The sequence below is a fragment of the Engystomops pustulosus genome, chromosome 6 (assembly GCF_040894005.1).
Source record: "Engystomops pustulosus chromosome 6, aEngPut4.maternal, whole genome shotgun sequence".
Taxonomy (NCBI): Eukaryota; Metazoa; Chordata; class Amphibia; order Anura; family Leptodactylidae; genus Engystomops; species Engystomops pustulosus.
In genome coordinates this window covers 182730553-182758102 of record NC_092416.1, presented here as the reverse complement: position 1 = coordinate 182758102, position 27550 = coordinate 182730553, and the positions used below count along the sequence as shown (strand labels likewise).

At 46.4% G+C, this 27550-nt stretch overlaps 1 protein-coding gene across 1 annotated transcript in view; it reads right to left on the bottom strand.

The window, feature by feature from the left end:
• Positions 1-26891, bottom strand: part of LOC140066006 (uncharacterized) — a 57380-nt gene extending 30489 nt beyond the window's left edge. The window contains exons 1-8 of the mRNA XM_072113571.1: positions 26795-26891; positions 25225-26386; positions 24769-24915; positions 9107-9206; positions 8972-9033; positions 8566-8698; positions 7136-7404; positions 4805-4886 (exon numbers count right to left, since the gene is read on the bottom strand). Coding sequence (XP_071969672.1) covers positions 4805-4886; positions 7136-7404; positions 8566-8698; positions 8972-9033; positions 9107-9206; positions 24769-24915; positions 25225-26386; positions 26795-26876 — 2037 coding nt within the window. The 5' untranslated portion in view covers positions 26877-26891. The remainder of the gene's footprint in view (positions 1-4804; positions 4887-7135; positions 7405-8565; positions 8699-8971; positions 9034-9106; positions 9207-24768; positions 24916-25224; positions 26387-26794) is intronic.
• Between the last annotated feature and the right edge of the window lie 659 nt (positions 26892-27550).

Here is a 27550-nt window from a genome sequence, read left to right as displayed (position 1 = left end):
CTCTGACCCATTGCAATCAATGGGTCTTTTCAGACTTGCATTTTTTTCACGCACACACGTGTTTTTTTAACGCGTGTTTAAATCTCGACATGCTCTACTTTTGCAAGTCACGTGCGTGAAAAACGCACTATACATGTCTATGGAGACGCATCAAAAACGCATCGCACTCTGAGACACATGCAAGTGCAATGCGTTTTTCACGCATCAATTGCCATAGAAAAGATAGAGCTCATCCTGAGCCCATTTCACGCGCATTATCTGCACGTGAAAAATGCATTGAAAACGCGTGTGAAAAACTGAGACACTGAACAAACTCTGACTGAAAACTGATTGCACTCTGATGCAAAATGTGCGTTTTTCACTGACCAAACCCTGATCGCATCCTGATCAAACTCTGACGTGATCTGCAACGGAAGTGTGGAAGGGGCCTAAGTCAAGCAGCAGAATTTTTATTTATTTAACTAATTTCTTCTGTCCCTTATTTATAAGGGAACAGAATAAACGAATGTAATAAATAAAAATTCTTTTGTCACCCCCTCATCCTCACAGACTGTAAGCTTGAGTCACCCCCTCATCCTCATAGACTGTAAGCTTGAGTCACCCCCCTCATCCTCACAGACTGTAAGCTTGAGTCACCCCCTCATCCTCATAGACTGTAAGCTCTTGTGTCACTCCCTCATCCTCATAGACTGTAAGCTCTTGTGTCACCCCCTCATCCTCGTAGACTGTAAGCTCTTGTGTCCCCCCTCATCCTCATAGAATGTAAGCTCTTGTGTCCCCCCTCATCCTCATAGACTGTAAGCTCTTTTGTCACCCCCTCATCCTCATAGACTGTAAGCTCTTGTGTCACCCCCTCATCCTCATGGACTGTAAGCTCTTGTGTCACCCCCTCATCCTCATAGACTGTAAGCTCTTGTGTCACCCCCTCATCCTCATAGACTGTAAGCTCCTGTGTCACCCCCCTCATCCTCATAGACTGTAAGTTCTTGTGTCACCCCCTCATCCTCATAGACTGTAAGCTCTTGTGTCACCCCCTCATCCTCATAGACTGTAAGCTCTTGTGTCACCCCTCATCCTCATAGACTGTAAGCTCTTGTGTCCTCCCTCATCCTCATAGACTGTAAGCTCTTGTGCCCCCCCCCCCCACCTCATCCTCATAGACTGTAAGCTCTTGTGTCACCCCCTCATCCACATAGACTGTAAGCTCTTGTGCCCCCCTCATCCTCATAGACTGTAAGCTCTTGTGTCCTCCCTCATCCTCATAGACTGTAAGCTCTTGTGTCCCCCCTCATCCTCATAGACTGTAAGCTCTTGTGTCACCCCCTCATTCTCATAGACTGTAAGCTCTTGTGTCACCCCCTCATCCTCATAGACTGTAAGCTCCCGTGTCACCCCCTCATCCTCATAGACTGTAAGCTCTTGTGTCACCCCCTCATCCTCATAGACTGTAAGCTCTTGTGTCACTCCCTCATCCTCATAGACTGTAAGCTCTTGTGTCACCCCCTCATCCTCATAGACTGTAAGCTCCTGTGTCACCCCCTCATCCTCATGGACTGTAAGCTCTTGTGTCACCCCCTCATCCTCATAGACTGTAAACTCTTGTGTCACCCCTCATCCTCATAGACTGTAAGCTCTTGTGTCCCCCCCCCCCCACCTCATCCTCATAGACTGTAAGCTCTTGTGTCTCATCTCATCCTCATAGACTGTAAAATGGAAAAAAACTGATAATAAATAAGTTCTGTCCCGTGGAGCATAAAAACCCAAATAAGAAAATGCTTTGTCCTGAAAGCCCAAACCGGTCTCTAAGGTGTTAAAAAATGCCCCCAAAAACTTGTAACCCTGGTGCCCCCTCACCTCCTCCTGCAGAGCCGCCTCTATACTCAGGACCTGTGATGATGTCATAGTCATGTGACCAGCCTCATGTGTGGGAGGAGTCATGGGGTCACATGACCAGGGCTGACAGGATTCTCTGAGAGGGCGGTCACACGTTTCCTTCTGTTGTAGTTTTTATAACCAAAAGCAGAAGCTTCTCCTCCTCCATTTCCCTCCACTCCAGGACATCAGCAACTGCATCAGAGAAAAGCAAACGTGTAATCGCCCCCTCAGGGCGTGTTCACACGTTCCGCTATTGTCGCGTTCATAACGCGACGCTAGCACACAGTGGGCAGGGCTAGGGCCGATCGCATATGCGTTTCCCGGGAAACGCATGCGATTAATAACCCGATCGCATGCGTTTCTCTGGAAACGCATATGCGACTGCCACAAACTCCGCCCCCTGTGAACGTGTGAACGCGCCCTCAGGGATCTGTATTACCTCAGAAACTACACGGAGAGAGGAATCATCAAGTTTCTGAGGTAAAACTGTAACCAATCAGAGCTCAGCTTTAAATTTAAAAACAGCTGTGGGAAAATGAAAGCTGAGATCTGATTGGTTGCAGTGGCAACTAGAACAATTCTGCTCTAAGAGACTTATGTGTGTGTATAGCGGAGCTGTGTGTGTATAATGTGTGTATAGCGGAGCTGTGTCTGTATGATGTGTGTATAGCGGAGCTGTGTGTGTGTATAATGTGTGTATAGCGGAGCTGTGTGTGTGTATAATGTGTGTATAGCAGTGCTGTGTGTGTATAATGTGTGTATAGCGGAGCTGTGTGTGTAAATGTGTGTATAGCGGAGCTGTGTGTGTGTATAATGTGTGTATAGCGGAGCTTTGTGTGTATAATGTGTGTATAATGTGTGTATAGCGGAGCTGTGTGTGTGTATAATGTGTGTATAGCGGAGCTGTGTGTGTATAATGTGTGTATAGCGGAGCTGTGTGTGTATAATTTGTGTATAGCGGAGCTGTGTGTGTATAATGTGTGTATAGCGGAGCTGTGTGTGTGTATAATGTGTGTATAGCGGAGCTGTGTGTGTGTATAATGTGTATATAGCGGAGCTGTGTGTGTGTATAATGTGTGTATAGCGGAGCTGTGTGTCTGTATAATGTGTGTATAGCGGAGCTGTGTGTGTGTATAATGTGTGTATAATGTGTGTATAGCGGAGCTGTGTGTGTATAATGTGTGTATAGCGGAGCTGTGTGTGTATAATGTGTGTATAGCGGAGCTGTGTGTGTATAATGTGTGTATAGCAGAGCTGTCTGTGTGTATAATGTGTGTATAGCGGAGCTGTGTGTATATAATGTGTGTATAGCGAGGCTGTGTGTATATAATGTGTGTATAGCGGAGCTGTGTGTGTATAATGTGTGTATAGCGGAGCTGTGTGTGTATAATGTGTGTATAGCGGAGCTGTGTGTGTATAATGTGTGTATAGCAGAGCTGTGTGTGTGTGTATAATGTGTGTATAGCAGAGCTGTGAGTGTAGTCGTGGTCAGACATGTGCAGGGTGGGTACAGGAGCAGGAGATGAGGTTAAACACTGGGCAGTCAGACAATGACATCCAGAATAATCAGGCACAGGATGTGATGTTGCAGGAATGTTTCCTCACAATGCAGGGATATCACCATCTTGCTTTAGAGAATTGTGGAAATCTCTGACGACTCAGCCTTGGGTGAACACCAATGATAATAAGATCTAACTGAGTAGAATGGATCTGTCTTAATAACATTTATGACACTTTTCTTATCTTCTAGAATTTAGTGATCTTTCTTGCTAAAATTTTGTTTGTTATCCTTTGTTGTAGGTAATTTTTTTACGATCTGAGTCTGGCCTCACCCCTTTCCTTTAAGATGGGCGTGTAAGCCATAGACTGTGTATGTTCTAAGCCTGAGCGTGATCAGCATGAGTGTTATTATAAGGGCAAGGGAAGGGTACATTTGCAAAGAAAAACCAACAAATCCTGTCCATTATTAATCTATTTTGCGAACTTAGAAAATTTTTATATTATTGCACCAATATCTGCTCCCCTACCGTCCATCTATACCCTTAGTGTCCTCCATCCTCATCAGTTACAAACATTCCACTACTCATGGATAACCCTGCAAACCTCATGAATATTTAGTGCATCCCTTCTTCAATCTGTCGTTCCTTCTCCTTCACCTCCTTTCAAATTTGCCTTTTGGAGCGGCCTCTGTGTGCAATAAACTGGAATCCATTGATCTGTTTCTAAGTTGTTTGACCTGCTGGCTACCACTGATCCAGCAGGATGACACTGCTACACCTGCTGCTCTGTGTTTCAGTGGCTTGCAATTCTCTCACTCATTCAGATCTGACAATAGTCAGGGAGGAGGGGTAGGAATACTCCTCTACTCACAGTGCACCTTCCAGGTCAGTCCTCCCTCTCTCATCTTCCTTCGTTTGAGGTCCACACACTCAGGATCTTCTGGCCATTCTCCCTTCATGTGGCTGTAATATATCATCCTTGACTCACCCTTCCAGTTCCTCGGCCACTTTCTTCTTGGCTTCCTAATTTTCTATCATGTTATATCCCAACACGTCATCATTTAACGTTCCTATTAACATCCCCAACATCACCTCACTAACTTCCTCTTTAGGTCTCTTCTAGTCACCAGGAGGGAAACATCCTAGACCTGGTCTTTGTTCAACCCTCTTTAATCTCTGACTTCATGAATTCTGCCTTTCTGCTTTCAGTCTATAACTTTCTCTCTTTTACTGTTAAAAGTTCCTCTCCTTTACAGAAACCCCCCACATATCACACTTACCGGAACCCCCTCGCCATTGATACTCACCATCTCACAGAAACAATGTGGTCATCACTGCCCCCATCTCCTCTGTCACTTGTCCTAACCATGCTACTTACCATTATAATCATTACCTCAAAAGTGCTCTTGATGAAGTGGCACCTCCCTCACTCTGAACATTTCAACAGAGTGGCCACCTTGGCACACGCCCCAAACCTGTTTCCTTCGGCAGTGCTCCAGGTGTGCCGGAAGTCTGTGGAAAAAATTGTGCAGACTTTCAAATTTATGCTTAGAACTTATAACACTACCCTCAATTTCACCAAACAGGTTTATTTCACTAATCTTAAATCCTATCTCTCTAACAATCCTAAAAGACTTTCTCATTTTGGCTTACGTTCACAAGCCACTTAAAAACACATGTGGAGTTGAAACAAGTGGATATGTGTGTGCTACGAGTGAATCTGTGGTTTGGGTGATTGTTGATTGAGTAGATAGGTAATATAAATGGCATTTTCTTAGTGTCTTTTTTTTCCTTTCTTTGTCTGACTTGCTAATTGGGAGGAGGGATTAGTTTGCAAGGGATAGCAACTCAGTTTTGAGCTTGCTCATTTTGGCTTGTGTTTCTAAGTGGCTTGTGAACATAAGTGGAGTTAAAACAAGCGGAGTTCGAAAAAGAGGAGTCCACAGAATTGTAAGTAATCCTTATTTTATAGCTCTTCATTTTTATACTCCTCACAGTTTTGTAACTAGAATATCGCTAGCAAGATTGGTGGTATGCTCCAGTGCTGTATGTATACACAGATAGGGGCACGGGTTAGCCAACTACCCATGATATGGGTCGTGGCAGCACCAGTGATAGGGGTAGACAGGTCAGAGAAGGGGGTGTTGGTGGGTAGGGAAGTAAACGGTGTATGGGGCAGTGGATAAGGAGATCTATGAATTTCAAAACAGAAGTGAGGATATATGTGCCAGTAAATTTACTATAAATCAAATAACTGTGGAAAATTAAAGTGTATGTTCACAAATGGCAGAAGTATCACAGGCAAAATTGGTGATGCTTGAGGCTCTGGTATTAGAGGAACAGTTAGATGTGGTTGGTGTAGTGGAGACATGGCTCAATGCATCACATGATCGGGGAGTTAATATTCAAGGTTTCCATAACGTCCTCCCATGATGCCCACTTGGAGGATGCCCCTTGACCTCTGTAGGGACAGGAAGCAGAGAAGTTAAAAGCCTCCCACCCGCATCCACCCGCCATTGTCTTCCTGTCCCTACAGGGGGCAGGTCAAGAGAGGGTCTCTCTCTCCTCCAAGTGTGTGTGTGGGGGGGGAGGTTACAGCTCTTTCTCCGGCCATTGCAGGCTGTAGTTCCCCTCCGGGTTGGGTCCGCGCCTGGGTCCTTCCCTCCCTGGTCCTGGATGGTCCGTCACTCCATCTTCTACAGCGGCTGGCAGTCGGCCTACGCAAGGACGCGCAACACCTTTAGGAAGCTCCGTTCCCTTTGCGCTCCGTGGCGACTTCCGGTCGCCTGCATGGGGTATTTAACTCTCGAATAGTAGGATAATGGCGTCCGTTAGCGGTGCCTTGTAGCGGAAAGGAGTTAGAGTGTGCATGCTGTTCGGTTTGGCCTTGCCGTCCCAGACATCATTATGGCTGATGAGGCAGACTTGGGCCTACTCCACCCACCTGGTCACGTAAGTGGTGCTGTATGGCTATTAGTATTTACTATAAGTATTAGAACCCCAAGTTAGTTATTTTCTTTACCTTCCCCCCTTAGGATAAGGATCAAGGGTCTAAGGGGAAATGCAAAGAGAACAGATCGGAAAGGTCTGAGAAATCTAGCAAGTCCAACTGTTCTGTGAAGAGTAGGACCACTGCTAAGAAGTGTAATTTGTGTCTTTACACTATGCCTGACTCATACCCAAAACTCATATGCAGACCCTATATTGAAGGGTTTATGCGTGAGGAGAAAACCTCTTTCATGGATGAGTTAAAATCCTTTATTGAAGAAAAGGTGGTAGCATTGGTTCCATCGGAAACACAAAAAGATCCCCCTCCTAAAAAACCTAGATTGGTGGGCATCTCTTCCTCCGACTAAGATAATTATGTTTCTGAGGTTCCGTCCTGTTCTTTAGTTGACACAGAGGAACAGGATTCCCAGAATTTCAGTCAGAAGCTTGATTCCCGTCACCTTTTTCAAGTAGACAATCTAGATAACCTCTTGAAGGCCATACGTGAAACCCTTAATATTGAGGAAGAAGTTCCCTGTATGTCTCGGGAGGATGAACTGTTCAGGGGCCTAAGGGCCAAAAAACAACGCGTCTTCACGGTTAATGATACTTTAATGGGGCTGATTACGGAAGAATGGAAAGACCAAGAGAAGAAGATCATAACTTCCAAGAGTTTTAGGAGACGACTCGTCTTCGATCAAGAAGTCTCAAAGGTTTGGGACTCTGTCCCTAAAAGGGATGTGCAGGTGACGAAAGTAGTCAAAAAAACAGACCTTCCCTTTGAGGATTCAGCACAGATCAGGGATCCCATGGACCGGAAGTCTGACATTTTTCTTAAAAAAGCCTGGGAGACGTTGATGATCAGCTTGAAATCCAATCTATCTGCTACCTCAGTCGCGAGGACACTCTTCTTCTGCATAAACGAACTGGAATCACATATCAGGGAAGGTACTCCCAGAGCATCTCTACTTGAAAGCATTCCACTGCCTTCTTTGCAGACGCTTCCGCTGAAGGTGTCCATTTTGCAGCCAGGGAAGGTGCTCTAACAAACGTAACAAGGACGGCCTTATGGCTAAAGCAGTGGGGCGGTGATATACGCTCAAAGTCTAAGCTCTGCAGCATCACCTATACAGGCGACTTCGTCTTCGGTCCGGAGTTGGATGCTATTTTAGAAAAAGCCTCCGATAAGAAAAAAGGATTTCCTGAAAACAGAACATCTTCCAAGAGACCTTAATTTTGTCCCTTCAAGAACCCCAAAGATTCCTTTCGTGGGAAAGGTAAACAGGGGCGTTGGAGTTACCCCAAGGGAAGTGTGTGTGTGTTGTGTTGTGTTGTTTCTCAATGGACATGTATTACCTCAAACCCTTGGGTCCTGAACATTGTCAGTTCTGGATACAGAATAGAATTCAGTGCCCCCCCCCCTCCATCAAGATTTATTCCCCCCTTATCCTCTACCTCTTCTTCTACTCATTCTCTCATCTGGCAGGAGGTTTCATTCCTCATACACTCAGGAGTGGTCATTCCGGTTACTCGAGATCAAGAAAAGACGGGTTTCTATTCTTCACTGTTCCTGGTCAAGAAACCCAATGGATCAAACCAGCTGATCATAAACTTAAAGCCCTTGAACAGCTTCATCACCTACAGGAGGTTTCACACGGAATCGGTAAGATCCGCTACCCAACTCATTTACACCGATTACTGTATGTGCACAATAGATCTCCGGGATGCTTATTATCATGTCCCAATTCACTCCTCATCTCAAAGATTTATCAGATTATCAGTTCTTTCTCCAGAGGGTTCTATCCTCCACTTTCAGTTTCGGGCTCTCCCGTTTGGTATTTCCTCAGCTCTGAGAGTTTTTACAAAAATGGTGGAGGTTGTTGCCTTCCTGAGGCTGCAGAATGTGTCTATAATTCCTATTTTAGACGATCTTCTGATTGTGGGGAAAGACAGATCAGATCTCATCAGCAAGAGATCTTACAATGAAGAAACTCTCAGATCTGGGGTATTTAATCAACATCCAGAAGTCAGATCTATCACCCTCCACTCACAAGAAGTTTCTAGGAGTAATGTTGAATTCTACTCATCTGATGTCTTTTCTCCCTCAGGGAAAAGCAGAAGGTCTAAGAAATCAGGTTCGCTCCTTCAGAAGGAAAGTTTCCATTTCGATCCGAGGAGCAATGAAGGTCCTGGGCCTCCTTACCGCTTGCCTTCCATCGGTAGCCTGGAACCAAAACCATTGTCGCACTCTGCAGAGTTGGATCCTCCGTTCTGGGAATCGAAGATCCTCAGGGTTGGACAAAAAGGTCACCATTCCGTCCTCAGTAAAGAGAGACCTACAATGGTGGTTAGAGATGAAGAACCTGGAAAAAGGGGTCCCTTGGCACTGCCTTCCGTGTCTTACCATCACGACCGACGCAAGCAGTGGGGGTTGGGGAGCAGTCTTCCCTTCTCAATACGTCCAAGGATCATGGACCCCTTCCCAATCAAAGAAGCCGTCAAATTATCGGGAGCTACGGGCTGTCTGGGAAGCCCTAAGCTCAAATACACTTCTTCTAAAAAATCGTCATGTCCACATATTATCGGACAACACCACAACGGTGTCCTACCTGAGAAGACAAGGAGGGACAAGATCTGCAGTTCTTTCCTCCCTAACTCGCACCATCTTTGCCTGGGCATAAGAAAATATACTCTCCCTATTTGCGACTCACCTAAGACGAGTTCTAAACAAGGAAGCAGACTACCTCAGCAGGAGGGAAGTCTCTTCCAACGAGTGATGCATCAACCAGGAAGTCTTCCTCCAATTGACCAGTCTTTGGGGAAATCCTCAGATCGACCTCTTTGCTATGAGGAAGAACTAAGTGTGTTGTCAATATTTTTCACTGGAAGCAAAGGACTCGAAGGATCGACTAGATGCCTTCAGTCATCCGTGGATCGAACATCTCTCCTATGCCTTTACCCCTATTCCCTTGGTCGCATGGATCCTCAGGAAGATCCTTATGGACCAGGCAAGGGTGATACTTATCTGCCCGAACTGGCCAAAGAAAAGCTGGTACCCCCTGCTGACGTCCTTGGCCCTGCAGCAACAGGTGATAAAGCCTCCGTGGAAGGATCTTCTGCACCGGGGTCCTATTCTTCATCCAGACCCGGGGAAGCTTCAGCTAGCAGCATGGATCCTGAGTCTGATTTACTGACATCGCAGGGTCTTTCCAGGACTGTAGTAGCCACACTCAAGGCAAGTAGGAAGAAAGTTACATTTGTCATTTATCACAAAACCTGGAAGAAATTTGTGACCTTTTGCAAGGATAATTCTCCACTCAACCCAACCCCAATATTTATCAGATACTGGACTTCCTGCAGAAGGGCCTGGAACTAGGCCTATCTACTAGCACCCTGAGGGTGCCAGGTTTCGGCACTTGGCGCCTTTTTCGATGATCCCCTTGCAGATCACAGGTGGGTCAGGAGATTAATCTTAGCCTCCTCCAGAATCAGACACCAGATTCTTAGGAGGGTTCCTACCTGGGATCTAACCTTAGTCCTAGGCGCCCTTTCCGAGCCTCCATTTGAACCTCTGGACACTACTAGCATTAAGAATTTAACGCTAAAAACCACCCTACTTATCGCAGTTATTACAGCCAGGAGACTGGCAGGACTTCAGGCTATTTCCATCAGAGAACCTTATATGCGTATTCTTTCTTATCGTATCATCCTTACTCTGGATCCAAGCTTCATCCCCAAGGTGGCATCCAAATTCCACAGGAACCAGGAGATCACCCTTACGTCTTTTTGCGAGAACCCCTCTTCTAGTAGGGAAGCCTCGTGGCATCTTCTTGACGTAAGACGAGTTTTGTTAGCTTATCTGCAGGCTACAGACCCCTGGGGCATAGACCATAACTTGTTTGTTCAATTTCAGGGGAAGAATAAGGGGAAGAAAGCCTCGAAAACATCAATAGCAAGATGGCTGAAATCGGCTATTTCCACCTGCTATACGAAGCAGGGAAAGGAAGTTCCTACCAATCTGAAGGCTCATTCCACTAGGGCTATGTCGGCCTCCTAGGCCGAGAAAAGAGGCGCATCACTAGAGCAGATTTGCAAGGCAGCCACCTGGGCCTTACCATCTACCTTCATAAAACATTATCGTTTGGACTTACCAAGTTCGCAGGATCTCTCCATTGAAAGGAAGGTTCTGCAAGCGGTCATCCCACCCTAGAGTACTCTACTTATTTGGTATATCTCCAAGTGGGCCGTCATGGGAGGACGTTATGGAAATGCTGAATTAGTACTCACCAGTAATTCAGTTTCCATCTAGCCCTCCATGACGGCCCACTTGGAGGATGCCCCTTGACCTCTGTAGGGACAGGAAGCAGAGAGGTTAAAAGCCTCTATGTATATGTAATAGGAGGGGAGGAGGTGTATGTGTATATGTAATAGGAGAGGAGGTGATGTATGTGTATATGTAATAGGAGAGGAGGTGATGTATGTGTATATGTAATAGGAGGGGAGGTGATGTATGTGTATATGTAATCGGAGGGGAGGTGATGTATGTGTATATGTAATCGGATGGGAGGTGGTGTACGTGTATATATGTAATCGGAGGGGAGGTGGTGTACGTGTATATATGTAATAGGAGGGGAGGTGGTGTACGTGTATATATGTAATAGGAGGGGAGGTGGTGTACGTGTATATGTAATAGGAGGGGAGGTGATGTATGTGTATATGTAATAGGAGAGGAGGTGATGTATGTGTATATGTAATAGGAGAGGAGGTGATGTACGTGTATATGTAATCGGAGGGGAGGTGGTGTACGTGTATATATGTAATAGGAGGGGAGGTGGTGTACGTGTATATATGTAATAGGAGGGGAGGTGGTGTACGTGTATATGTAATAGGAGGGGAGGTGGTGTACGTGTATATATGTAATAGGAGGGGAGGAGGTGTATGTGTATATGTAATAGGAGAGGAGGAGGTGTATGTGTATATGTAATAGGAGGGGAGGTGGTGTATGTGTATATGTAACAGTAGGGGAGGTGGTGTATGTGTATATGTAATAGGAGGGGAGGTGGTGTATGTGTATATGTAATAGGAGAGGAGGTGATGTATGTGTATATGTAATAGGAGAGGAGGTGATGTATGTGTATATGTAATAGGAGGGGAGGTGATGTATGTGTATATGTAATCGGAGGGGAGGTGGTGTATGTGTATATATGTAATAGGAGGGGAGGTGGTGTACGTGTATATATGTAATAGGAGGAGAGGTGGTGTACGTGTATATGTAATAGGAGGGGAGGTGGTGTACGTGTATATATGTAATAGGAGGGGAGGTGGTGTATGTGTATATATGTAATAGGAGGGGAGGTGGCGTACGTGTATATGTAATAGGAGGGGAGGTGGTGTACGTGTATATATGTAATAGGAGGGGAGGTGGTGTACGTGTATATGTAATAGGAGGGGAAGTGGTGTACGTGTATATATGTAATAGGAGGGGAGGTGGTGTACGTGTATATATGTAATAGGAGGGGAGGTGGTGTACGTGTATATGTAATAGGAGAGGAGGTGGTGTACGTGTATATATGTAATAGGAGGGGAGGTGGTGTATGTATATATGTAATAGGAGGGAAGATATTTTATCACCTTCTTGCAGGATAATTTTATGGTGCAGCTTGTAGAAGATCCCACAAGAGGTGACGCATTGTTGGACCTTGTGATTTCTAACAATGTGAAGATTGTCCAAAATGTCAGTGTCCGGGAACCCCTGGGAACAGCAATCATAATATAATTATTTTCCTCTTATACTGTAAAAAGCAAAAACATGTTGGAAAATCGAAAACATTTAACTTTAAGAAGACGAATTACCAGAAATTCAGGGCTGCACTACAGGATGTAGACTGGGATCAGATACTGTCACATGATGAGACTAATGCTAAATGGGAGAAATTCAAATCTACAGTGCCTACAAGTAGTATTCAACCCCCTGCAGATTTAGCAGGTTTGATAAAAAGGAAATAAGTTAGAGCCTTCAAACTTCAAACAAGAGCAGGATTTATTAACAGATGCATAAATCTTACAAACCAAAAAGTTATGTTGCTTAGATAAATTTTAATACATTTTAAACATAAAAGTGTGGGTCAATTATTATTCAACCCCTCAAACCACCAGAATTCTGTTTGGTTCCCCTAAAGTATTAAGAAGTAGTTCAGGCACGGGGGGGGCGTGGCCTGATGCCGGACTGAGAGGACGTGCGCCGCGGAGCTCCCGGGACCCGACACCCCATCTCCCTCCTAAGGCAGCCCTCCCACACCTGTGCCCGTTCCCCTCCGCCCCGGGGTGCCCCACACACCTGCCGCTGTCCTCCGGTGCCGTTTTGGAGGCGGCTACGGACTCCGCGCCGCTCCTCCGTGCTTCCCCGCGGCCGGCCACGTGACCCGCACGGCGGCCCGCTCCTAGCCGCCCGGTGCTGCTACACCGATCGCCGGGGAGATCCTCCTGCCTCTTGCTGCCTGGGACGCCGCTCCCACTGCCGAGGGCACTGTGGCAGCGCTCCAGCGAGCCCTTCATCCTGCTGGAGGCGCCATCCTGTGGACTCCCCTGCGCTGCCTGAGGCCTAGGCGCGCAGGGTTAACCCTGACACTGCTGGACTGATCCAGGACCAGGTAGGGAAGCAATTCCCCTGCTGCTGCCCACCTCTGCCCTGGGGACCCCAAGCTATACAGCCCAGCACTGAGTCCTCCATACTCCCAGTGATCCCCTGCTCCTGGGTTCTGTTTTATATTAACCCTTGCAGTCCTGCTGCAATACTCCAAGTGGGTTTGTACTGTATCTCTGCTAACTACTGGACGCTAGGCTTCCTGATTGTTTATCACTGGCCCCCCCTGCCCAGACGCCATGGGTAATCGGAGGAAGACGGCTAAAATGCTCAAAGCAGCGTCCGGGGTGTCTGCGCCTCCATCGGATGATGAATCCGTCCATGAAGATCCTCCATTCCAGTCCCTGGAACCCCTGGATGCGCAGGAATGCTCCACATCCCAAGCTGTTCTGGAACAGATACAGTCAAACGCTGCCAAAAAGTTAGGGAGATTCTCCCGCACACAGCCCTGCTCTCCTCAGGGGTCCCCAAACTCCTCTCCCTCCCTCTTTGAAGGCTCCCAGAGCCCGCCACAGCTTGTAAGCTATGAAGAGGGTGCTGATCCGTCTGACGCGGCCACGGAGTTGGATCGGAAATTTGCAGAGGTGCTGGCGGCCATTAACGGATGCCAATCCAAACTGGTCACCAAGGTGGATGAGCTGCGACAGGACTTTGTTCTATTACGACATGATGTCCACAAAGCCAAAGAGCAAATCACCGAAACTGAACGCAGAATATCTGATGTGGAGGACGTCCAGAGGCCTATGCCAACACAGATCAGAGAGCTTCAACGCCAAATGTCTGCATCCATCGACAGAGCTGATGACCTCGAAAACCGCCTGCGACGGAACAACGTCAGAGTGGTCGGCCTCCCCGAAAAAGTGGAAGGGTCTGACCCTGTATCCTTTTTTGAAAATTGGCTCAAAAATATGCTGCCTGCAGATACCTTCTCCCCGTTCTTCACAGTGGAAAGGGCCCATCGTGTGCCATCCCGCCCTGGCCCTCCAGGGGGCAATCCAAGACCCTTCCTGGCCCGGCTGCTGCACTTTAGGGACAGGGACTCTATCCTCAGGGCTGTCCGTACCAAGGGAGAAATTCTCTATGCCAACAGCAGAGTGTCCTTCTACCCTGATTTCTCTGCATCCGTCAGGAAACAGCGAGCACAATTCACCGAGGTCCGTGCCCGTCTCCGTGACAAGGGGTATAAATACTCCATGATGTATCCTTCCAAGCTCCGAATTGTGGACGGCCAGAAGACTCGGTTCTTCACCTGCCCAACCGAAGCACTTCACTGGGCTGATGCAGCCCCTCGGGCTCTCGCTGGAAGGCCCGCACCTCCTGAGTGACTGGACTCACATATCCTTTTATCTGATGTGCTATGACAATGCTGGACTTGGTCCTGAATAGTTATCTAGGGGTCCCAAATCATTGTTACAGTTTTCTAATATTTGTTTACACATTACGTGCCTCACAAATGTACCCTGTGATTGATTTGTGTTCTCTGTTTGGTCATATCGACCAGTGCGCCACATATGGCACTTCATTCTTTCCCTATTCCCCCCCTCCTCCTCTCCTCTCCCCTCCCCCTTCCCCCTCCCTGTTACCATTACCTACCTGCGTCCCCCTCCTTTCCCCCCCCATCCCCTATCTCCTCTTTGGTTCTCTCTAAATATGGCTGCCTAATAACCTCCTGATCATATATACATTAAGGGTTGAAGGTCCCGGGACAAATGGTGTAGGTTTGTCTTGAGTTAGGGACCACTGTTCTACTATTTGACTGTTAGTGGGTCTAGGTCTACACTACTGCCGTTAGGGTGCTAGACAGGGGGTTTGTATTCTTGGGATTGTTAGTTCAGTTCTGTTATATTTGTTATGCTCACTGTTGTCTGTCTGTCTATGTCTTTGTGGTATGAAAGGATGAATGCTTGGTTGCTCACGTCTCCTTCCCCACACCCCTTTCCCTTCCGCTAAGATGTCTTCACTTAAGGTAATGAGTTGAAATGTGAGGGGACTTAATTCTAAATTCAAGAGGGCCCTGATGTTAGATGTTATTAAGCGTCAGGCCCCCCATATTGTATGTATCCAAGAGACACACCTTACGGGTCAGAAGGTCCTCTCTCTGAAGCGGGCCTGGGTGGCTAGGGGTTATCATTCCTCCTACTCTGTCTATGCCAGGGGAGTATCCATACTCATATCCAAAGCGCTTCCCATAGAGGTCATACAGGTAGCACCGGATCACTTTGGCCGTTATGTGATCGTACATTGCGCCTTGTGGGGCTTTACCTTTACTATAGCGTCTATTTATGTCCCCCCTCCCTTTGATCCAGCTGTGCTGCACTTAATCTCCAGTAAACTGGCTGCTATGCCTCCAAGCCCGTTACTCTGCATTGGTGACTTCAATGCAGTCCCTAATCCCTCCTTAGATCGCACAAGCGGCCTAGACACAGGCTCGGTCCGTCTGAACGAGTGGCTCACTTCTCTAGACCTCGCCGATGTTTGGCGTAGTAAACACCCTCAAGAGAGAGAATATTCATTCTATTCCTCTGTGCACAAGAGCTTCTCTCGGATTGATCTGGCCTTTGTCTCCCCTGATATGTTGCCGCACGTTGACCAGGTATCCTATTGCCCACGCAGTGCGTCAGACCACTCTGCCCTGCTCATTAGTCTCCTTATAGGCCCCCCCAGCGACTCCCGCTTATGGCGCCTGCACCCGGCCTGGCTCCAATCCCCAGCGGTCCTGAGTACTGTTAGGGCAGCGCACAGCGAGTTCTGGGATGTACACTCAACCCATCCTGATCCTCTTCTAGTCTGGGACTCGTACAAGTCCTCGGTGCGGGGAGCATTCATGTCGGGGGTAGCTGGCCATAGAAAGTCTCTAAATGCGCAGGAGGAGAGGCTGACCGCTGCACTGGTGAATGCAGAAAAGGAGTATCTAGAGAAACCTACTCCGGGGAATAAAAAGACTTGGGCTCAGGCGCAGAGGAACCATCTAGCTGTAGTGAAGGAGCGCACCAGTAAGCGCCTGCTAGCCAGGGAAGCGTCCATCTTTGAATTCGGAGGTAAAAATGGGAAGCTGCTTGCGTATTTATCGCGGGCTGAACGTCCTTGTGCTTCCGTTCCCTCTATCCTTAACAGTAGTGGAACCCTGATCACAGAACCCCGGGCCATAAACATGGTATTTCATGAATTCTATTCCTCTCTTTACAGCTCCAGATTGTCCGCCTCTTCCGTCGAGATTTCCAGATTCCTTGACAGTCTTCCACTTTGGAGGCTCACACAGGCACAGTCATCGGAGCTTGATGCCCCGCTCTCGGCGGAGGAGGTGGAACTGGCCATCCAATCGTTGCCCCCCGGTAAGACACCTGGGCTTGATGGGCTGGGAGGTGAGTGGTATAGGGATAACTGTGAGACCCTGGTCCCTCATCTACTTAGCCTGTACTCCGATGCGCTCGACAGTGGTTCCCTCCCTGACTCCATGCGAGAGGCCCTTATTGTAGTTCTTCCTAAGCCTGGCAAGGATCCCTTGCTTCCCGACTCGTACCGCCCAATTTCCCTCCTAAACTAAGATGTTAAAATCCTAGCAAAAATTCTGGCAACAAGGCTTAATAAAGTAATATTATCCTTGGTTCACCCGGACCAGACGGGCTTTATGCCTGGGAGGGGAACTGACATAAATATACAAAGACTTCACCTGAATATAGCAGAGGCAGAGCGGTCTCCAGACCCTGGGTTTATCTTATCCTTAGACAATTGTAAGGCGTTTGACTCTGTGGAATGGACATATCTGTGGACCCTTTTGCCTAGAATGGGTTTTGGCCCTCGATTTACAGCATTAGTTAAACTACTGTATAACGATCCCAAGGCTAGGGTACGGACTAATCTTAATATCTCACCTACTCTCCCTATGGCCAGGGGCACTAGGCAGGGCTGCCCGCTATCTCCCCTCCTCTTTGCACTTGCCATTGAGCCCCTTGCTGTGGCGATCCGTCACTCTGATAGCATTAAGGGTATTACTAGAGGTCCTATCATTGAAAAGGTATCTCTCTATGCTGATGATACACTTGTATATCTTGGGGATGTGGGCCCCTCTCTAGAATCCCTCCTGTCCCTGATAGAACACTACGGGGGGTTCTCAGGTCTCCGGGTTAACTGGGACAAATCGGCCCTTTTTCCCTTATCTGATGTAGGGGTACACTCCCTCCCCGTCCCAGTCCAGGTGGTGTCCACCTTTAAATATCTGGGAGTTCAGGTGTCACGCAGGGTCCAGGCATATACGGAGTTAAACATTACACCCTTGATAACTGCAACGGAATCGCGCCTAAAAGCCTGGTCCACTCTCCCCCTGTCTTTGTACGGGCGTATTAACATATTTAAAATGATTTTTCTCCCAAAATTTCTATACCTTTTCCATGCTTGTCCTATACTGCTTCCTAAGAGCCTATTTAAACGCCTGGACGGCATTCTCAGGTCCTTCTACTGGCAGAGTAGTGCCCCACGATTCAGTTTAGCGCTGCTTCAGGCTCCCAAGTCTAGGGGTGGACTGGCTGCCACGGATCTGTATCTTTATTACCTGGCTTCCCAGCTAGTATATGCCCAGTGGTGGATAGATATAGACATGGGTAATGCAGCTACTGCACTGGCTGGTGCCCTGGTAGGTTCCTACGAGGCCCTTACAAACCTGCTGTACAGGTATAAGTCCCCATCTGATACCCCACTTCCCCTACGTACGGTAGCGGTGTGCTGGCGTAGGGCACAATCCCTGGTAGAACCGAGCAGCTCTCCCCCTCTCTCGCCTAGGACTCCATTGTGGCTCAATCCGTGGCTCTCTCACTTTCTCTCCCTCCCGGGCTGGACAATGTGGGGGGCAGCGGGGGTGAAATTTGTAGGCCAGCTCTTATCCCCGGAAGCAGAATTACTCAGCTTTAACGAGATAAGGGAGAGACATACTGTACCCAATACGGCCAGCTTCCATTACACGCAACTGCTACACGCATTCAAAGCCCAATTCGGCTCCTTCAGCCTGCCAGTGAAATTCTCCAAACTAGAGACTCTGATGAGTACCCCGGACCTCCCTAAGCCACTCACTCAGTGCTATGCTCTCCTACAAGAGCAAAAGTCCAGACCGTTTGATAGAGCCCGTGAACGCTGGAGTGAGGATATCCCTGACCTGTCGGATGATGACTGGAGGGAGGTCGAACTGTCCTACTTCACATCTGTAGTGAGTGCGAGGGACTTCCTGATTCAATCTAAATTCCTCCATCGAGTATATTTCACCCCTGCTAGATTATTCCGCATGGGAGCAATGCCTAATGATCTTTGCTTTTGCTGTCAGGCTGAAGTCGGATCCTTCCTGCATTGTGTCTGGTCCTGCCCTAGGGTCCATGTCTTCTGGTCCGAAGTGCTGGAGTTCCTTAATCTACACTTTGATTTTCCACGATTACTGTCTCCCTCTGTGTGTCTCCTCGGCATCATAAATGAAGTTGTCAATGGCCACTATGACAAAATTTTCTTTAGGTTTGTATTATACTACGCCCGAAAAGTGGTGGTGATGACCTGGAAGGACCAGGAGCCCCCTCCATTAAAAAGATGGATACTACTTATTAACAGTGTCATTCCCCACTTCCGGTCCCTGTATGTCAACAGGATGTGTCCCCAGAAGTTTGACCGCATCTGGTCCAGATGGTGCGCGACTCCCCATACTGCCTTATAATCACATGTGATGTATACTCCTCTCTATGATGAAGGAGACTGAGCGTGCTGGTATGTGTGTGTGTGTGTGTGCCTGATTGTCTTTGTGTCAATAGTTATTTGTGTTGTATCAAGATGTCTGGCTACAGTATCCTGCTGTCATTTACTGTGTAATATCCCTCAGGTAGTTTTGAAACACAGCAAGAACCTGACTGTTACCATGGCTGTTGTATAATAATCCTGTAATGGGGGGAAGGAAATATGTGACAGACAATCTTGTTTTCTGGTTTTGTTTATTATAATTGTATAAAATTTCAAAAATTGCAAAAATAAATACTTTTAAAAAAAAAAGAAGTAGTTCAGGCACAAAGAACAATGAGCTTCACATGTTTGGATTAATTATCTGTTTTTCCAGCCTTTTCTGACTATTTAAGACCCTCCACAAACTTTTGAACAGCACTCATACATGGTCAACATGGGAAAGACAAAGGAGCATTCCAAGGCCATTAGAGACAAGATCGTGGAGGGTCACAAGGCTGGCAAGGGGTACAAAACCCTTTCCAAGGAGTTGGGCTTACCTGTCTCCACTGTTGGGAGCATCATCCGGAAGTGGAAGGCTTATGGAACTACTGTTATCCTTCCACGGCCTTGACAGCCTTTGAAAGTTTCCTCCCGTGCCGAGGCCAGGCTTGTCGAAGAGTCAAGGCTAACCAAGGACAACAAGGAAGGAGCTCCGGGAAGATCTCATGGCAGTGGGAGACAATGGTTTCAGTAGATACCATAAGTAACATACTCCACCGCAATGGTCTCCGTTCCAGACGAGCACGTAAGGTACCTTTACTTTCAAAGTGTCATGTCAAGGCTCGTTTACAGTTTGCTCATGATCACTTGGAGGACTCTGAGACAGACTGGTTCAAGGTTCTCTGGTCTGATGAGACAAAGATCGAGATCTTTTGTGCCAACCACACACGTGACGTTTGGAGACTGGATGGCACTGCATACGACCCCAAGAATACCATCCCTACAGTCAAGCATGGAAGTGGCAGCATCATGCTGTGGGGCTGCTTCTCAGCCAAGGGGCCTGGCCATCCGGTCCGCATCCATGGGAAGATGGATAGCACGGCCTACTTGTAGATTTTGGCCAAGAACCTCCGCTCCTCCATCAAGGATCTTAAGATGCGTCGTCATTTCATCTTCCAACAAGACAACAACCTAAAGCACACAGCCAAGAAAACCAAGGCCTGGTTCAAGAGGGAAAAAATCAAGGTGTTGCAGTGGCCTAATCAGTCTCCTGACCTTAACCCAATTGAAAACTTGTGGAAGGAGCTCAAGATTAAAGTCCACATGAGACACCCAAAGAACCTAAATAACTTGGAGAAGATCTGCATAGAGGAGTGGGCCAAGATAACTTCAGAGACCTGTGTCGTCTGATCTGGTCTTATAAAAGACGATTATTAGCTGTAATTGCAAACAAGGGTTATTCCACAAAATATTTAACCTAGGGGTTGAATAATAATTGACCCACACTTTTATGTTTAAAATTTATTAAAATATAACTAAGCAACATAACTTTTTGGTTTGTAAGATGTATGCATCTGTTAATAAATCCTGCTCTTGTTTGAAATTTGAAGGCTCTAACTTATTTGCTTCTTATCAAACCTGCTAAATCTGCGGGGGGTTGAATACTACTTGTAGACACTGTATCCTGGGTCATTATACTTCTAAATTTATTCCAATAGGTAACGTTAAGCTACAGTTAAAAGGGCAATTAATGATGAAAAGAGGGCATTCAATATAAATCTGACGGGTCACCTGAAGCTTTCAATACTTACAAAAAACTTACTGTAAGAAGAAAAAATACAAACTGAAAGACAGGTGGCCAAAGAGAGCAAAACAAATCCCAAGACATTTTTTAAGTATATCAATGCAAGTGCCAAGTGACTGGCGCAAGGCAAATGTGGTGCCAATATATAAAAAGGCCTCTAGAACTTTGCCAGGCAATTACAGGCCTGTAAGCTTAACTTCCATTGTGGGGAAAGTGTTGGAAGGATTAGTAAAAGACTATATACTGGATTATGTGACATCAAATAGTATAATAAGTGACAGCCAGCGAGGGGTTACTAAGAATAGAAGTTGTCAAACTAACCTTATCTGCTTCTATGAAGAGGTGAGCAGGTGCCTGGATGGAGGAGCAGCTGTGGATATTGTATTCTTGGACTTTGCAAAGGCATTTAACAGCTGATGGGTAAAATTAGGGCTAGTGGTTTGGCAGGAATAATTGGATTGAGAACTGGCTGAAGGATCGTATCCAGAGAGTTGTGGTCAATGATTCCTACTCGGAATGGTCACCAGTTATGAGTGGTTGACCCCAGGGTTCTGTACTCGGCCCACTACTATTTAATATATTTATTAATGATATAGAGGTAGGAATTAATAGCACTGTGTCTATTTTTGCAGATGAGACCAAGCTGTGTAGTGTAATACAGTCTATGGAGGATGGGGGGAGTAGTACAAGCTGTGTAGTGTAATACAGTCTATGGAGGATGGGGGGAGTAGTACAAGCTGTGTAGTCTAATACAGTCTATGGAGGATGGGGGGAGTAGTACAAGCTGTGTAGTGTAATACAGTCTATGGAGGATGGGGGGAGTAGTACAAGCTGTGTAGTGTAATACAGTCTATGGAGGATGGGGGGAGTAGTACAAGCTGTGTAGTCTAATACAGTCTATGGAGGATGGGGGGAGTAGTACAAGCTCTGTAGTCTAATACAGTCTATGGAGGATGGGGGGAGTAGTGCAAGCTGTGTAGTGTAATACAGTCTATGGAGGATGGGGGGAGTAGTACAAGCTGTAGTGTAATACGGTCTATGGAGGATGTTCATAGGCTGCAGGGTGACTTGGACAAACTGAATGTTTGGTCATCCACTTGGCAAATGAGGTTCAATGGGGATAAATGTAAGCGAATCAGAGTTAATAATAATAATAATAATAATTCTTTATTTATATAGCGCACACAGATTACGCAGCGCTGCACAAAGCAGGTCAAATCGGTCCCTGTCCCCAATGGGGCTCACAATCTAAACATCCTAACAGTATGTTTTGAAGTGTGGGAGGAAACCGGAGTACCCGGAGGAAACCCACGCAAACACGGAGAGAACATACAAACTCTTTGCAGATGTTGACCTGGGTGGGATTCGAACCCAGGACCCCAGTGCTGCAAGGCAGATGTGCTACTCACTCAGCCACCGTGCCGCCCTAGTTAAGACATTGAAGAGAAATATAAAGGATATCACCTGGATACAGACAGCCATGTTACAAATTACCTGGAGACAAGCAGCCATGTTATAAATCCCGTAGAGACAGGCAGCCATGTTACACATCACCTACAGACAGGAGGCCATGTTACACATCACCTACAGACAGGCCGCCATGTTACACATCACCTAGAGACAGGCGGCCATGTTACACATCACCTAGAGACAGGCAGCCATGTTACACATCACCTAGAGACAGGCAGCCATGTTACACATCACCTAGAGACAGGCAGCCATGTTACACATCACCTAGAGACAGACAGGCAGCCATGTTACACATCACCTAGAGACAGGCAGCCATGTTACACATCACCTAGAGACAGGCAGCCATGTTACACATCACCTAGAGACAGACAGGCAGCCATGTTACACATCACCTAGAGACAGGAGGCCATGTTACACATCACCTAGAGACAGGCAGCCATGTTACACATCACCTAGAGACAGGCCGCCATGTTACACATCACCTAGAGACAGGCCGCCATGTTACACATCACCTAGAGACAGGCAGCCATGTTACACATCACCTAGAGACAGGAGGCCATGTTACACATCACCTAGAGACAGGCGGCCATGTTACACATCACCTAGAGACAGGCAGCCATGTTACACATCTCCTAGAGACAGGCAGCCATGTTACAAATTACCTGGAGACAAGCAGCCATGTTATAAATCCCGTAGAGACAGACAGCCATGCTACACATCACCTACAGACAGGCCGCCATGTTACACATCACCTAGAGACAGGCAGCCATGTTAAACATCACCTAGAGACAGGCGGCCATGTTACACATCACCTAGAGACAGGCGGCCATGTTACACATCACCTAGAGACACGCAGCCATGTTACACATCACATAGAGACAGGCAGCCATGTTACACATCACCAAGAGACAGGCAGCCATGTTACACATCACCTAGAGACAAGCAGCCATGTTACACATCACCTAGAGACAGGCAGCCATGTTACATATCACCTAGAGACAGGCAGCCATGTTACACATCATCTAGAGACAGGCAGCCATGTTACACATCACCTAGAGACAGGCGGCCATGTTACACATCGCCTAGAGACAGGCGGCCATGTTACACAGCACCAAGAGACAGGCAGCCATGTTACACATCACCTAGAGACAGGCAGCCATGTTACGCATCACATAGAGACAGGCAGCCATGTTACACATCACCTAGAGACACGCAGCCATGTTACACATCACATAGAGACAGGCAGCCATGTTACACATCACCTAGAGACTGGCAGCCATGTTACACATCACATAGAGACAGGCGGCCATGTTACACAGCACCAAGAGACAGGCAGCCATGTTACACATCACCTAGAGACAGGCAGCCATGTTACGCATCACATAGAGACAGGCAGCCATGTTACACATCACCTAGAGACACGCAGCCATGTTACACATCACATAGAGACAGGCAGCCATGTTACACATCACCTAGAGACTGGCAGCCATGTTACACATCACCTAGAGACAGGAGGCCAAGTTACACGTCACCTAGATACAGGCAGCCATGTTACACATCACCTAGAGACAGGCAGCCATGTTACACATCACCTAGAGACAGGCCGCCATGTTACACATCACCTAGAGACAGGAGGCCAAGTTACACGTCACCTAGATACAGGCAGCCATGTTACACATCACCTAGAGACAGGCGGCCATGTTACACATCGCCTAGAGACAGGCAGCCATGTTACACATCACCTAGAGACAGGCCGCCATGTTACACATCACCTAGAGACAGGCAGCCATGTTACACATCACCTAGAGACAGGAGGCCAAGTTACACGTCACCTAGATACAGGCAGCCATGTTACACATCACCTAGAGACAGGCGGCCATGTTACACATCGCCTAGAGACAGGCAGCCATGTTACACATCACCTAGAGACAGGCCGCCATGTTGTGCATGATGTTGTCACTACAACAAAAACGAAATGTGCCACATTTACTAAGGGCGATGCTCCAAAATTATGTTGGACTTTGCACATTCTTTTATGTACAAACTGCTTACATGTGTAGCATGTAGTGAGACCGTGCGCCACATTTATTATGCAAAGTCCAACAGAATTGTGCTGCATGGCGCATTTTAACAGTGCACCAAAAAAATGGGGATACCCTCTGTCGAGGCTGTGCAGGGGGTGCTGGATTCATGAATCACCATGGGGCCCCTCTGCTGGGGGAGGGGAAGCAGATAGCAAGGAGGGGGCAGTGACAAGCAGCTTCACCTCACCATGTGCCATCGTTTGGGCAGCGCAATTATGGAACCTCCAACAATTAATAAGAACTTGAGCGAGAACGTCATAAATAAGAAAGGGACAATTTAAAATGAAAACTTTATTTAGAAATGTGTGCGTTTTATAAGTTACAGTCTACTTCCTGGACAGGTACTGGTAACGTGGTTCTGTGTATACAGATCGCAACAGAACTGCAACTTCAACTGTTAATATCTCCACATCTCCGGCATCTAGAAACAGGGCCGGCACTAGACATGCCTGGGCCCAGAGCTCCTGGGGGGCCCACAAGGCCGAATCGCAGTATGTAATATAACCATGTGGGGCTGTACATCATGAAAATACTATTATATAACTTATAAGGGGGCAGTATATAATAGAAACATGTGGTGCTGCATATAATGTAACAATGTCGGGGTGATAAACTAGGGAAAATTTTAGGGAACTGTTTTAGTTTCTGTATTTTTAATGCTTCCACATGAATTCACTGCACAGAGGTCCACTGAGGCTCTGTCGCCCAGGGGCCTACTGAAACCTGGAGCCGCCTCTGTCTAGAAACACAATCCATTTTCCTCTTTCGTGGGACACCAGAACTTCTAGGTGACACCAACCGAGAGTCAGGGCTCTTAGTATCCACAATGATCCGTCTTTGACAGCTGTATTGAGGACTTGTGACCTGTTAAAGGGAACCGGTCAGCAGAAATTGACCTAATAAACCACTACCTGTAAGTCATGAAGCAGCTGAACACTTTCTAGATCGTGTCTATTTCATGGCCCAGCACAGTGGCATTGTATAAAGTCATGGAGGTGGAGAGTTTAACACTGAAGTCAAGCTTTCCGTACTTCAGAATGCCCTCTCCACTGCAATTGATAGTCCTACATCCAGACACATCACTAACCAGATCTCCTTCATTCTGAATTTAGGAGAGCTTGACTTCAATTTTAAGCTCTCCACCTACATGACTTTACAAAACCAAGTTAAAACTCAAAAATGATTTTCTGATTGATGCCACCACACTGGACCATCAAAGGTGGCTTCTCCTTTGTGTGAATTTTCTGATGTACCAAAAGAGATGTTTTCTGAGTAAAACATCTCCCACATTCTAAACATTTGTATGGCTTCTCCCCTGTATGAATTCTCTTATGTCTAAGAAGTATTGATTGCTGATTAAAGCATTTCCCGCATTCTGAACATGGAAATGGCTTCTCCCCTGTGTGAATTCTCTGATGTCTAACAAGTTCTGAATTCATCTTAAAGCATTTCCCACATTCTGAGCATGGAAATGGCTTCTCCCCTGTGTGAATTCTCTGATGTGCAACAAGTTCTGAATTTGCCTTAAAGCATTTCCCACACTCTAAACATAAAAATGGCTTCTCCCCTGTGTGAATTCTCTGATGTCTAACAAGTTCTAAATTTGCCTTAAAGCATTTCCCACATCCTGAACATGAAAATGGCTTCTCCCCTGTGTGAATTCTCTGATGTATAACAAGTTCTGACTTCCGATAAAAGCATTTCCCACACTCTAAGCATAAAAATGGCTTCTCCCCTGTGTGATTTCTCTGATGTCTAACAAGTTCTGAATTAGTCTTAAAGCATTTCCCACATTCTGAACATAAAAATGGCTTCTCCCCTGTGTGAATTCTCTGATGTGCAACAAGTTCTGAATTTGCCTTAAAGCATTTCCCACACTCTAAACAAAAAAATGGCTTCTCACCTGTGTGATTTCTCTGATGTCTAACAAGTTCTGAACTAGTCTTAAAGCATTTCCCACATTCTGAACATAAAAATGGCTTCTCCCCTGTGTGAATTCTCTGATGTGTAACAAAATTACATTTTTTAGTAAAACTCTTTCCACATTCTGAACATGTAAATGGCTTCTCCCCTGTGTGACTTCTCTGATGTCTAACAAAAGCTTGTTTTTGGATAAAACATTTCCCACATTCTGAACATGAAAAAGGCTTTTCCTCTTTCAGAATTCTATTTCGCTTTTCAGTCCTTGAAGAATCAGAGCATGAAGCATGTAATGCAGGAGGAGATGATTTAGGTTTGCTGTAAATATCTGAGGATGGATATTGTGTGACTTCACAATCTGCTGCTGTAAATGCTGAAGATATCAGATGTCCCTCCGAGCTCCTTTTGCAGTCATCTGCGAAGAATATACAATAATATATAATTTTTGCATCAAATAACCTTAAATGATATTTATTGTTCTTTCCTAGATAACTGAAAAAAAACCTTCCAGTCCTTCTTGACAGGATCAGTGCTTATTAAAATTTGTGTGGGACAAAGGTCCCAGAGTTTAATATTAAAGGCCTCACGCAGAACGTCTTTTCTTGATCAATGTTGTAACAAACAGAACCCGTCCCCAGGAGCTCAGCCCTGCCCTGGATTTCTCCAGTTTTAGGTAAATTGGTGTAAGAGACAACGATCAACAAATGAACAAATTTTAAAATTTTTGGTATAAAAATGGAAAGTTTTCTGTAAATTTATTCATAAATCCTGACAAATGTTTGTTTTTTAATTTTAAGGAGGTCTCATTTATATAAATACTGACCTAGCAGCTCCGTCTCTTCCTCCGAGGCCCCGGGGATCAGTATTCCTGCAGGAAACACAGAGACTGAATTCCTTCTTTCCATACAGATAATGAAAGGACGTGTGGATTTAGTCCTGTCTATTACCTGCTGATGTGAGGGGCTGGTGGTCCTCCATCATGACGTCCTTGTACACATCTTTGTGTCCTTCTAAATACTCCCACTCCTCCATGGAGAAATAGACAGCCACATCCTGACACCTTATAGGAACCTGACACACACAATGATCCCGTCATCACCCAGATCCCTTCATAGCGTTACTGTATAATGTCCCAGCATTCCCAGCAGTGTCACCTCTCCAGTCAGCAGCTCCATCATCTTGTGGGTGACTTCTAGGATCTTCTGCTCATTGATGTCATCATGTATCAGGGGGTGAGGTGGAGGAGCCGGGATTGGGCTCAGGGTTCTCCCCCGTCCTTCATACACAGGGGCCTGACAGCGCCCACTAGAGGTCTTCCTCACTACTGTGTAATCCTGGTTATGGAGAGACACATTGATAAATCTCCCTCCATACATTTCCAGAATCTCTCACCTCTCCAGTCCTATCATCTGTTATTCCCATAGATAATGATGTCATGTGACCTCATCACAATCTCTCACCTCTCCAGTAATATAGAAGAGAATCTCTAGGGTGAGCTGGAATATTCTCTCCATCTTGTCCTTGTTTAAATCCATCATCCATCCTTTTAGAAACCTAAGGGAAAGAATTTGATATTATG